At 49.5% G+C, this 13425-nt stretch overlaps 1 protein-coding gene and 1 long non-coding RNA gene across 2 annotated transcripts in view; one reads left to right on the plus strand and one right to left on the minus strand.

The window, feature by feature from the left end:
* Nucleotides 1-6407: 6407 nt before the first annotated feature.
* NKX2-1 (NK2 homeobox 1) overlaps nucleotides 6408-13425 on the minus strand; it is a 9662-nt gene continuing 2644 nt past the window's right edge. The window contains exons 2-3 of the mRNA XM_015632351.3: nucleotides 10984-11360; nucleotides 6408-10243 (exon numbers count right to left, since the gene is read on the minus strand). Coding sequence (XP_015487837.1) covers nucleotides 9573-10243; nucleotides 10984-11360 — 1048 coding nt within the window. The 3' untranslated portion in view covers nucleotides 6408-9572. The remainder of the gene's footprint in view (nucleotides 10244-10983; nucleotides 11361-13425) is intronic.
* The window catches only part of LOC117244582, a 4928-nt gene continuing 3301 nt past the window's right edge, over nucleotides 11799-13425 (plus strand). Inside the window, exon 1 of the long non-coding RNA XR_004497960.1 lies at nucleotides 11799-13270. This is a non-coding gene — a long non-coding RNA (uncharacterized LOC117244582). The remainder of the gene's footprint in view (nucleotides 13271-13425) is intronic.

Genomic DNA, 13425 nt, shown 5'->3' on the forward strand with positions numbered 1-13425 from the left:
TGATTTGGTCTTTTAAAGTGGAAGAGAATAAAACAGTGTGGCGGAGGGTGGGAGCCCGGAAAAGCAGGACTGCTGTGACTGGGACGGGAACGGTATTTAGCTATGAGAAACAAGTGTCTGCCTTCAAACTCCAAACAGAGAGCAGGGCGGAGGCTCGGGCCGGGCCGCCGCTTATACTCCGGCGCGCTGTCAGCGGTGCGCACGGCCGCAAAAACACGTAAATGAGGGAAGTGGGAAATGCCAATTAATTCACTGTGCGCGGGGCTGGGAGCGCCTCTAGTCCGCCTTTGGGTACCCACCGGCGAGCCTCGGCTTCCTTGCCCGTTCCTATCCGGCAGGGTAATTATGGTGGAGGACGCGCAGGCCTCCTGGCTTTCTCCTGGCTTCGGGTACTTGAGGAATAAGAAAAAATGCTCTAGAGCAAGAAGAGGCGGGGAAGTGCTGTGCCTGCTTGGAGTAGGGATGGCTGCAGGAGGGGTGGGGGGACGAGGTGACAGAGGGGGTCTGCCCTCCCTGATGCCATATCACCCCCAAAGCTTTGCGACCTGACTTTGTGCATCCTTTTCCCCACCCTCTCAGCAGTGCAGGTCGCGGTTCTCCAGGGCCACGACCGCGGAGAGTCTCGGTTTGCTTCGGCACCCGCGGGCGGGTGTGTGTGCTGCCCTGGGTCCCGGCTCCGGCGGATGGGGCTCCTCCAGAGCAGAGCCGGCTTCGGTGCCAGGCTGGGCTCAGTGGGTGGTAGCTCCTCTTAAGACCCCCTGAACCGGTCCCTCCTCTGGGCCTTATTTTAAAAGATAAACTACCATTTTCTAGGGATCATTTACCCCGTGAATTTTTGATTAAATGACTGTTAACCTTAAGCGATTGATAGGACAATCAACAGGCTTTTCCAATCACCATTTTTACTTGGTGGGCTTTTGTTGTATGCGTGTGCATGGGTGTGTGTGTGTGTGTGTGTGTGCGCGCGTGTGTGTGTGCTTTCCACAGGGACTCTCTCTGTAGGTCAAAACCTTGCTTTCTAAAGCAATCAAGGGATATTTTAAAAAATTGATAAAAAATACGTCGTGATTAATACCATGGTGTAAAAACATGGTCTGCATCAGGAAGAAAATATTTGGTGCTTGTCTGTAGATTCTCTCACCTACCACCTACTCTGAATGCGTCCTGTATCTTACAGCGTGTCCGGCCCTCATGATTGCAAATAGGCCTGTTTTCAAATGGAAATAGGACTTCCAAACTGATTATGTGTATTGAATCGGAATCACTCGCTAGATCCTCTTGTATAAAATGTATTGAAAAAACCATGATGGTTGCACAGCTCTGAAACTGGCTCCTTCTCATCTCAGGGAGGTCGATCTATTTTGCAACTTTTTGCCATTTGTGAATGTTTCAGCTAGATAATTACGCTACCATTGTGGAAAGGCGATGCACTGACACAAACACACACACACGCACACACACACACACACGCACACATAATACACTCCCCTGCGCACGCACACACACACACACACACACACACACCGCGGAGCCTGCTCTATGCACAGCCTACGTCGTGCCCAGACTTCCACGACAAGAACACGCCCGGCCTCCCCACGGCAAGGCAGCTCCAGCGCCCCGCCAGTGCCGCACAAGCACGGCGAGCCTCAGCGCTCCGCCACCGCCACGCGCAGCCTCCCCGTGACACCGAGCACGAAATACACTGTCCGCCAGCACCCTCCCGAGCCCCGCACGACAACCGGGTCCCGGCTCTGGCTTCCGCCTCCTGAGCCACTATTTAAAGACAAGCAGACTGGATATGTGTGCGTGTCCATGGAAAAGTCAGAGCCAGGGAGCAGCAGCTATTGCTCACACCCTGAAGAATGGGGACAACCTCCACGCAAAGGTTTCGCCTATTGATATGTAATGACAGCTTCAAACCCTGTCATATCTCCCGAAGAATATCCATTCGAATTCAAGAAAGTAATTAAAAAGCGATAAGAGAAAAGGGGGATATGGACCGAGCAGAAAGCGGACAGCTTCCCTCGCCCTAGGGAGAAAAATCGGTGGCAGGAATAGGGGTTCCCCCGCCGCGCCCCCCGTGGGGGGAGGGGAGCAGCCCTGCACGTCCGCGCTGCCCCGCTCCCACCCACCATCGTCCCGCCTCTGCTGGCCCAAACTTTCTCGGGTGCTTCCTCGGGAGTTTCTTTCCCCCACCTGAACCAACCAAACGAAACGCGAGCTGGGATAGGGTGGGGGTGCCCAGCCCTGCGTGCCTGGCGGAGCGCAGGGAGCCCCCGCGGCCGGGCTGGCCGGGCAGACAGGGCTCGGGGCCGCCTGTCCGTCGAGCGGCGGCCCGGTACCAAGCAGCAGAGTCCCTCGAAAGTGGCTGCCACAGGAAACTCCTGGCAGCGTAGAAGATGACAGTGCTGGGACCTATCCTCCGTCCATGCCGCACTCGCACAGTACCTTTGCGAAGACGTAAATTGGTCCGCCGCATCCCGTCCTCGATCTTTTTTGGGTTACCGTGGAGGTGCCACGCACTTCCCTGCCATTTACCCCGCTAGGCAAGTGTGGTGTGTGTTGCGGTGACTGGTCCCCGAGCCCCATGCCACTCGCCCTAGCTATGGCAAGGCGCCATAGGCGGTTAACACCTTGTCGGGGCGTTCGGGAGCAGCGTTTGGACGAAAGTCAAAGGGGTTCCTGGCCCGACGTTTGCAGCCCTCCCGCCTGGGCATCGCCCCAGTGCCAAGGACGAGAGGGGCGGTGGGTGCGCACAGCTGGGTCTGCCCGACAGCACCTGCAGCCTGGCAGCCTGGCAGCGCAGGCAGAGCCTGCCTTAGACGGCATTAAGAGAACACAGAGGGAGACAATCGCTGCTCTCGACTGGCTGCAGCCCCCGGGAGAGGAGCCCCGCTGGGTTGCAGCCGACTCCCGAGGGCAGCAAAGCCTCCGGGGCTGTGTGAGAGCCTGTCCTCGGCAAGCAAGGGACCCCGCGCCCGGGCTGCAGAGCCCACTGGCAAAGGGCAGGATCGATTCCGCTCCCCTCGATGGGGAACCGAGACCGAGGCTGCAGCTGTGACCGTGCCGGGCGCTCTTGGCAGGCGGCGGGGGCAGAGAGGCTCCACTCGGGGCTCGGGGAAGCCGGCCCGGCTCGGGCGCTGCGGCTCCATCCCCAGCGGCGGGGCAGCCCCGGTGGGCCGCGGCGGAAAGTTACAGCGGGAGGGTCTCCGCGCTGTAAAATTGAGAGCGGAGGGGAGACACAGGCCGGCGGGCAGCGCTTCTTCAAAGTAAGAGTTTTCCTGCCCGCCTCTGCTCCCCAGACTGCACAGCTACTGCCGTGCACATCAGCTCCTAGATACACCTACCAGACGTACACATTCGTGGATATAATGCGCATATAGATGCACATGTGTGGACTAAGCGCTCCGCACCGGCCATCCGTGGTTTTTTCTCTCTGAAGTGAGCTAATGCAGATAGAGGTGCAGAGGACGAGCTCCGAGCACCCTATTTCTCAATAGCAACAGTGCGTTTGTTAAGTAACGCCCAGAATAAGAGCAAAAGCAGAGACCAAGAAGGTGGTGAAGTTAAAGATAATATTTTAAGAGCTTCTCTGAGAAGCAGCAGCAACGAAAACAAAAAGTTTAACGAATAAATGCAGCGAGAGGAACTTCGAAAAAATGGTGTCCTAGAGTCACATTATTAGGTCAGTAACACGCTGAAATTATGCAGCCACTTCAGTAACACCTCTGATATGAAGCAAAAAAGTCTGCTTCCTTTACGATCCCAGGTGTCTATAAGTTTGTCGCCTTCTAGTACTCTATTACTTGCCCAAATACGCTTGGTCGAGAAGAACTCTGGTGAAATCCGCCAGAACAAATGGAAGTGACAATCTCTTACTTAGTTTAGTTTTCTAAGCAATGCCAACTACCCTTTTATTAAAAAAAAACCACCAACCCAAAAAACAAAACACAAAAAAACCAACCAAACAAACAAAAAAAACCAAAAAACCCCCACAAAAACCCAGTCACAAACCCAAACAAACAAAGCCCCCTTTCCTCCCCAAAACTCCGCAAACCAACCCACCTCTGTACATGCGCTTTATTCTTTTCCTGTACACTTTAAGGAGCCCCTGTATTGATGAAGCACTGCTCAGAATGATATGGGGATTTCTCATTGAATCAATTCAATAAGTCAGGTACGTTCACTAAAACCTGCCATGTTAATTCACTTGCTCAAGAAGCGCAGCCTACAAAGTAATTTAAAATTACTCTGAAAGTCCCGCTGTGTTTAGCAAATAGAAATATTTTTGAGAAGAGTTGTCATCTCATTCAGATATAGTTGTTAGCATGAGATATGGAGCTAGCCAGTAAAGACAGACTTAAGTATCTCGGTAAATATTTTTAGAATATACATTTTCAACCTTTTTCCGTTTCTATACGCCAGCTCAGGACAGTAGATTTACACCGCCTTTCGGAAGTAATGCATTCGACCATTTGTAAATGTTTTTCCTTCTCAATCTGTGTCATAGGAAAAAAAAAAAAAATACCGGTTTCTCTCTTCACCCTCCCTCTAACAAAAACCTTTACATGGAAGATTAAATGCCGTATTTTATGTTTTCGTCTATAGATTTCCCAAGAATTTTTCTGTGTAGTAAGTTGTTTTAAGCTTCAAAACGAATTTCAGTTTCTTTTTACATCAATGCATTTATACACCATCTTATTTATAACGCTTACCAGAAGCCTTGGAGAGAAAGACATAGGATATAGAAAACTTTGACCTTACCTGCTCCCTAATGTGCTTGCAGCCATAAAAGAAAGGGGGGAAAAAAGTAATTTCATATTATTCACCATTTTGCCAGGGACAGTCGTCTCTCTACCTCATAGGAGCAGCCGCACTGGGTCAGATGTCTGTACACATTTGATACATATAAACAGTATTATCATTAACTTAGAGTTTTGAGGGGTTTTTTCCCCCCTGATGGGGATCATGAGAGGAACAGCGGGTCAGACAGAAAAAAAAAAATTCTTAGCTTTGCTCCCGACACGGCTATGAAAGGACTTAAATTCTTCAGAAGTCACTCAGTCTTTAACTCTAGATCCCCTTTGTAAAGGCTAAAGGCAGCGGTCACGAAAAGTTGAACGGGGGTTGCCTTCCCGGCGAGGCCCCTTTACCTGCGCTGTGCTACAAAACTCCTAAAATACTTTTTTTCCCTCCCCTCCCAGCCGTGGCAACTTCTCTTGGTGTCATCTCAGAGCTGTCTCAGATTACATTGTTTGGGATCTGCACTTTCAACACAGTCTTAAGGCCCTGCACTGCCTTTTGAACCGAGATGCAGGCAATGTACTTTTAGCTCAGCTCGTCATCCCTCGCCTCCCGGTAGGTGCAGTGACACCGCACCGCTCCCGTCCGCTGCTCCCGGGGCCACAGCAGAGCCCGGGGCAAATCCTGCCGCCCCCGCTCCCCCGAGCCCTTCCTCCCGAGCATCCCTTTTGCTAACAGGCTGCTGTGAAACTAACAAAAAAGCCAATAACCCACAGCCCGTTCTGATGTGAAGAAGACTTTAGCTGTTGTTGCTGTTGTGGCCGCAGTAGTGATGTGGTTTTGTTAGGGTTTGGGATTTTTTTTTTGGTTTTGTTTTGGATTTGTGTTTCGTTTGGGGTTGTTTTGCTGTTGTTGTTGTTGTTTGGTGAGTTTTTTGGTGTGGTTTTTTTTTCTCTTATTTTTTTTTCCACAGCCCGCTGTGCCACTTCACGCACACTTCATGGAACTTAAGAATGAACTCCTATTTACTGCAGGAAAAAATGCCCTCCGCGATTCTCCTACACTTACAAGCAGTGCCAGGCGCAGGGAGTGGGAGGGAATAACCATTCTTTACTAGATCCTTTTATCTCTCAAAATACGGGGTGCCCATGGTCTAGCGTGGATAAAGCAGTTATATTGGGAAACGTGCATCTCTTCCATCATTTCAGATTTGAATCATGCTGCCCCTCCCCTTTGCCATCCCATTATCCAAGTTCTGCATTGATTACCGGGAGACTGGAAATCAGCATATTGGAAGAAGCAGGAGTTTAGACGGAGGAACATATTTTAATTTCAGTTTTAAAAAGCTATACAGTAACTAAGTTCTCGTGAGTGTTCTCAAGGCAGGCAGGAGACTGAACTGTATTTACACCCCTCCCTCCAAATATCTTCATCCTAACCAAGACATAACTAGTTTACTAAAAAAAAAATAAAATATTATATAAGTCAGTATCACAATGTAATTAAAAAACTGTATAAAATTGTTAAAGAGCAGTTTGTTTGCATTTCTTCTGATTGATATGTAAATACAGTTTGAACTGTGTTTGCTCGGTCTCTAGTGCTTAATAAAGAGATGAATTCACCTTTCTGTGGAACAAGTAAACAGACTTTAAACTAAGCCGACATCAGACAAAGTGGAAACGAGTTTATTTAATCGAAACTAAATCTAGTTTAAGAAAGATAAGTCAGTGTACATAATAATCCATTACAGTAATTACACCCACCACCAAATATGTATTTATGAGGTTGTCGAGACACAATAAAATTACTTTATTTCCCCCGAAGTCTATAATGAAAAGTCTCTGACTGGATCCCTATCAAACATGCTAACACCAATATTCGGGGGCGGGGGCTGTGACATTTCTCGGCTGTATTAATGCCTTTCGGTGCTACTCACTTTTGAACGTTCCTGGGTTTGAAAGAAAGCACATTAATTACATCTGAAGGGGAAATGTCGACTTAACTGGAGCACTTTCCCCTCGGCCTTGTGTATAAACTCCAGGAGAAGCTAACCCTAATTTAAAAAATAAAAAAAGTCCTTAAAGTTAATCTTACTCTCACTTCCTCCGGGGAAGCTCTGCACCAGGAACCAGGAATCCCCCAACATTTCCTTCTTTTAGCAGAAATAACAGTACTAAGCTCCAGACACCACTCTCTGCCGCCCCCCACCCATCCCCCCGCCATGCTTAACACGATGCTACAGATCTGAAATGAATATTCCTCATAGAAGAAGAACAAAAAAAAAAAAAAAAAAAATAAATCTTTGGGTTATTTAAGAATGTCCCTGTATAAATCAGGACATAACCTAAAGAATGAAAGGTCTCGAAATTCCTGTTGACACACGTGATGTCCTCCAGTTAGAAATAAGGGGGAGGGGGTCAGAAAGAATCCGATACTTTTTTTTTTCTTCCGTGTACTTCCCTTTTTCTCCATCCAGACTAGCACTTGGTGTCCGACTAACACCAGCTATCTTGTATAAATAAAGAACTGGAGCTTTCGAAAGCTGCTACTTAAATTGGAGGTTGGGTTGTTTCCATCCCAGGCAACCTGTTTTCTTTCACTTCAAAAATATGATTATTTCGTAACACCTCTGTAATTCAGTGGTGTTTCAATGGCTGCGATCGCTTTCTATGGATTTGGGGAAAAAAACGAAACCGAGCAGCAGACGCAAAGGAAAACACGCTTTTAGAGTGGGGACACTTCTTATTTTGTTATACTCACAAAAGCGATATTTGGGACCTGAAAAATAGAGAATTTCAGGGATTTAGGACTCGTCAGATATGAGCTGCTTAGCTTCATATGCTTTATATATTTACAGAACAGTTAACATCTATCTGCCTTGCATTACCGACAATATTTACCTTCCTACCAAACGCCCCTGTGTGTCTCAGCCCGGCGCGCACCTTTGCGCAGCCACCCACGTGCGCGCACGCACTTTCTCCTCATCTCCTTCTTTACAAACTTCCCAAACGGCTACACAAAATAACCCCCAACAAATAAACAAACAAACAAACAACCCCCCCTTAGAAAATCGACACGAAGAACAGCACCCAAACCAACCAGCCGAAGCCCGTCTGAGTTGCAGCGAGCCGCAGCCTGCGGCTGATCTCCGCCTGGGTAGCGGGGTGGGCTGGGCAGGGGAACCTGCGTGGCCGGGTGCGGGCGTGAGGGGTTGGATATGTAGAAAATTAAATATATGGATATGTAGAAAATTAAACACAGCCTGATAAAGAAAGTTAATTCAAACTACATGTTGTACACAATAAACTATCTTTTTATTTTGATTATAAATAAGGTGACTGTACTTCCCTTAAAATACAAGTACATAGGAAAACCTGGTAGAAATTATCTTTCTTTTTTTTTTTTTTTTTTCTTACAAGATATTAAAACTGGACACTTTAAATCGGACTCACGTTCTATACTGACAGCAGGTTCTTCGTTATTTTAGGTTTTTTTCCTAATGGCGTTAGACTTTTACCTTCTTTCTCCTCCGTGCCTTTGGCATTTGAATTTCTAGTTCCGGAATACTTTGCTTTCTCTAGCAAGAAGTCTCTGAGGTGCCCCCCGCCCCCACCCTCATCCCCCCAAAAATAATCGGGCTAATGAATTTGGACTCGATTCCTTCGCTCTCGAGTTCGTGAATCCCACGCGTTTGCTTGTCCTGTTTGCACGCTGAGAACTGATCCTGTATCCCGTTAACCCTCTGGCACAGCTCCCCTTTGGGAACAGGGTCTGGGCCCTGGGAGGGGCAGGGGCCTTCCGGGATCTGGCAACATCCCGGGTTGTTTTTCCACCAAGAAGAAAAAAAAAAGGGGGGGCGGGTAAGGGGGAAAAAAAAGGAGAGAGATTCAAGGAAAGGAGCGTCGGGAGGGGAAACCAAAGGGGAAAATAAAAAAGAATATTTGTAATGTGTATAATTTATTAGAAGCTTCTTAGGAACTATATTTAAGCCAAATATCTACATAAGTTACAACAGGAAAAGGCGGCGTGCGCAAATAACAAACTGCCAGAGGATTTACGACGGGGTGATCAGTGTCCATAAAAAAGGTGGGGGTTGGTTTGGTTGATTGTATTTTTTTCCTTTTCTTTTTACAACAAAATATACAGGCTACTAAAAACTATGGGTTTAGTCCAACTTTTGACAGCATTATACAGCTACAGGTTCACATCAAACGTAAGGAGGAAAATAAAAGCCAAGCCTTTGATGACTCCACGTCTCCATCCGCTGGCCCTGGCGGCGGGCTGGGAGAGACTGGGGAGGGGGAAGCTGCTTCTTGTGTCTGGGTGACGCGAATGCATTTTTTGGGGGGGAAAACCACCCCATCCCCCAAAATCTCTGTATTTACATGCAAGTCCTAGACGCTGGCAAAGTGTACATCTGATATCCAAGTCTTCAGACCATGCCTAAAGATGGTCCTCTTTCTGCAGACTGCTCCATGGTTATTAGTCTGAATATTTTTATACACCCCGTAGGACAACTTTGGGGGAGAAAAAACATAAAGACCCAAAACCATCAACAGTAACAATAAGACGGAACAAAAAAGTGTCTCTCTCTCCTAGAGGTCTGCAGAGACCACTCAGTAAAACGGGGGAAAGGGAGAAGCGCATTAAAAAAAAAAACAAAAAAAAAACCGAAGGAAAAAAAAAAAAAAAAAAAAAAAAAAAAGCACACAGTAGTTTGGAGAGGACAGAGATTTGTGTAACTGGGAAAATTTGTTGGGTTTGTTTTTTGTTGTTGTTTTTTTTTTCTTTTTTCTTTTTTTTTTTTTTTTTTTTTTTGTTTAATCCTTTTACCAGGTCCTACCGTATAGCAAGGTGGAGCAAGACATGGCAGTGCCATAGTCAGAAGTAGAAGAGTTTAGGTGAGACAAACTGGAGACTTGGCTCTGCAGAGAGGAAGGGCTGGCCGAGTGCTGTCCCATGTCTGGAGACTGCCCCGCACTGTTTGTCTGGTGGCTCTGATGCTGTCCGAGGCTGTTGCCATTGGTAGCCACTGTGATCGTTGTAGCTGCCTGCTGCTGATGGCTCTGGATAGCTGCTGTGGGTGTGTTGGAGCCTGCTTGGCAGGGCTTGCCATCCTTCACAAGCACTGGCACCGCCACCCTTCTGGGAGACTGCTGCTGCTGGCAGGAGCCGTTCTCCTGTTGCATCTGCTGCTGCGCAGCCTTGTCTTTGGCCTGGCGTTTCATCTTGTAGCGGTGATTCTGGAACCAGATTTTGACCTGAGTCGGGGTGAGATGTATCATGCTGGCTAAATGTTCCCTCTCCGGGGCGGAGAGGTATTTTTGTTGCTTGAAACGTCTCTCCAGCTCGTAAACCTGGGCCTGCGAAAAAAGGACCCTCCGTTTCCTCCGCGGCGTGCTCTGGAGCGGGGCCATGCTCTTGCTCACGTCTCCCAGGGAGCCGAGGCTGCCCATGCCTCCCATGTTCATGCCCGAGGACGGCGCCATGAAGCGGGAGACTGCAAGGGAGAAGGCGGCACGTTTTAGGCGGCTCGGCTTGGCCCGGCCCGGCCCGAGTGGGGCCCCGCGCTCCGGCAGCCCCCGCCGCCGCCTGCCCCCAGCGGAGCTCCGCAGCCCCCCGGCAGCCCAGCCCCGGTTCTGCACAACGACTCACGTCCCTGGGGCGAGCGGCGGCCCCCTTCTCGCCCGGCCCGGCCCCGGTGAACGAGGGCGACCGCTCGCCCCTCGTCCTGCCCGGGGGGACAGCCAAGAAAAGTACCGAATGTGACAGCCGCTGCGGCCGCGGACAGCGGCTCCGCCGGCGCCGGCCGAAGAGGACTCTGCCGCTCCTCCGCCGCTCCCCGGGACGCGGCCCCGGCGTCTCCGGCTTCCCCCCTCGGCCGCCCGGTGCCGGGCTGCTCGCGGCCGGACGGGCACCGCCGGCTCCCTCTGGGCCCCCGGGCCGCGACGCTCCCGCCCCGCTGGACGGCGAGAGCCGGGCTCCCGCTCCCCGCCACCGCGGGGCTTCCAACCCCCCAGCCCCGCAAAAGCAGCCGCGGGAGGCTGACGTGCAGCCAACCGGGCTGGAAAGACCGGGCACTATCCTCGGGCAGGAGGAGGAATTTGGGGATTGGGGGGCGCGTCTGGGTTTGAGACCGACTTTTGCCCTGTCGCGGACCCCCCCGTGCCTTCTGCCCGCGATGTGCCGGGCGGATGCGCGGCAAGCCCCCTTCGGCCACCCAGCCCCGGGCTGACTTACTTGAGGAAAAGCGGGGATCCGGGTTGGTGCCGTACCATCCTGTCGCCGAAGCGCTGTTCCTCATGGTGTCCTGGTAAGGCGGCAGCTCGCTCATGTTGCCCAGGTTCCCATTGCAATAGCCCCCCATAGTAGCATGGGAGAGCTGGGGGACCCCTGCCGCTGTCATATGGTAGGCGGCAGTCACTGTTCCGTTGTGGCCCATGGGGTGCTGCTGCATGGCCGGCTGAGAAACCTGAGACTGTCTGTAGGCTGACAGGGGAGCCCCCAAGTTACTGGCCTCCATGCCCACTTTCTTGTAGCTTTCCTCCAAAGGACTCAAGATGTCAGACACTGAGAAAGGAGTCGTATGCTTTGGGCTCATCGACATGATTCGGCGGCTGGGGAAAAAAAAAAAAAAAAAAAAAAAAAAAAAAAGGGGTCATCTTGGCATTTTTTTTTTTTTTTTTTTTTTTTTTTTTTTTTGCCAAATATTCTGGTGTTGCCTTAACGCCGATCTTGTTGGATGTACACGTAACCGAGTGGACGAAGTCCGCCTTAATTGGATTGAGTGGAGGCTCAGGGCTGCCTTTCGTTTGTTTTAGCCAGACGCCAGGTTTTAGGCTGCCACCAGAGGCGGGGCATAGGCACTAAAGCAACAAGACAATAGAAGCCTACATCTTGCCCAAGATAATTAGCTTACATGCTGATGACAAGGTAAACACCTTTAAGTTTTACTTGTCAGAATTTTTTTTTATGTCTTTAGGAAAAAAAAAAAAAAAAAAGAAGAGAGACAGAAAGGACGGGAGAGAGAGGGAAAAAAGAAAGAAAGACCCCGTGAGAGCACAACTCTTTTTTTTTTTTTTTTTTTTCCTCGGGGGTGGCAATATAGTGGATGGGAAATGGAAAGCAAAGCAAAAAGACCACCATTTGACTGGGTGAAAGGATTTAAAAACAGCTCCCGGGTGGCAAGGCTGTCAGCCCAGCCTTTGTGAGAGCTGGGGAAACGGGGTGGAATGCCAGTAAGGCAAAGGACAGAATCTCCCTCTTCCCCCACCAAGTTTGGTCCGGAAGGAACCCCGCCGCAGGGAGGACAACTCTCGGGAGGGCAGATCTTTCTCTCCGGGCCACAGCTCCCCGTGCCCCGCACTTCCCGCACTGGCTTATCAGATACCCCGGCAGGCTGGGGCTGAACAAGCGCTTGGGATTTCGCATCTCGGAAACACTATGTCTCCTAAGACACTCAGTGCAGGGATCGTTTCTCTCTCTGAACCCATAAATTCCTTCCAACTAGGGATTATTATTTTTTTTTTTAATATCTCAAAGAGGGGTGGAAGACACAAGTTCGAAAAATCAAGCAGTAATTTAATTGCCTGGGGCGAGAGACCGATGAAAAATAGGTTAGCGCAAAATGTCGCTTGTTATTCTCAGAGGCAAAGACTCTCACAGTCTCTCGTGGTCCCTCTGAAGCTGAAGCTGCTTTCTAAGGTTATTTATACAGTACGGGAGCTGGATGGAGAAGACCTCTCCGGTCATCTGCCATACGACCTTGCCAATGAATTCCCCGTAGTTTCCAATAAACTGCAATTTCTGGCACTTTCGGATCTGTTCTCGGATCCGGTGTGAAAACAAAAGCGATCCATTCACAGCCACACGCACACGTACAGGCAGCCAGTAGCTAATGTCACTCGGGTCTTTGAAGAAATCTTCCAACACCTAGTGTCTCCAAAGCTTATATTTCGGGGTGATACGGGCAGAGGAGAGAAACCTCCCCCGAGTGTTTCACACCCCGGCCTACGGCCCTGGCAACCACAATTTAATACAGCGATTACCTGAATATTAAGAAAATTACAGCGAAGGTACAGTTAACCCTGGGACTTTGAAGTGTCAAGTAACTATTTAGTAATTGCACTTGTAAATATGTTTGTGCTCGGCTGGTTCGTGCTTAAAAATGCAAAAGTGCACTTGCTACCCGGGAATAACTAAATATCTTTGTCTAAAGTGGCAGCATAAATAGCCGGTCGCTTTGTGGCTGTGCTTGATATTAGTACATAAGGATCATTTTGCTTCAATTGGGAGGCTCTCATTCACTAGGCAAGAAACCGTTTAGGAGAAAGTAGGTTCCCGTATGAGAGTTAACATCCTTCAAGTGTAAGCCTCAGTCTTGATTACACTTTAGAGCTCTGCAAGAGGTGAGCTTTTCCACACAAATATAATCGGGGGAACTTTCCTTCAATCAGGCCTCCAGCTCTCTTACATCATCTCAGCTGCTTCTTTCGGCACCAGCTCCCTCAAGGCTGAATATCCCGAGGTGGGCTGGTTGTGAGTCTGCTGGGTCACCAAAGGCAGAGAAGGGCGACTTTGGGATAGAAAGGCGTTTGGTTTTTACCTCTTCTTTTTCCTCTTTTCTTTTAAAACCTTTTAATCTTGTCTTTCCAGAGCTCTGGAACATTTCTTTCCCCCTCC

The sequence above is a fragment of the Parus major genome, chromosome 5, assembly GCF_001522545.3.
Source record: "Parus major isolate Abel chromosome 5, Parus_major1.1, whole genome shotgun sequence".
NCBI classification, from domain to species: domain Eukaryota; kingdom Metazoa; phylum Chordata; class Aves; order Passeriformes; family Paridae; genus Parus; species Parus major.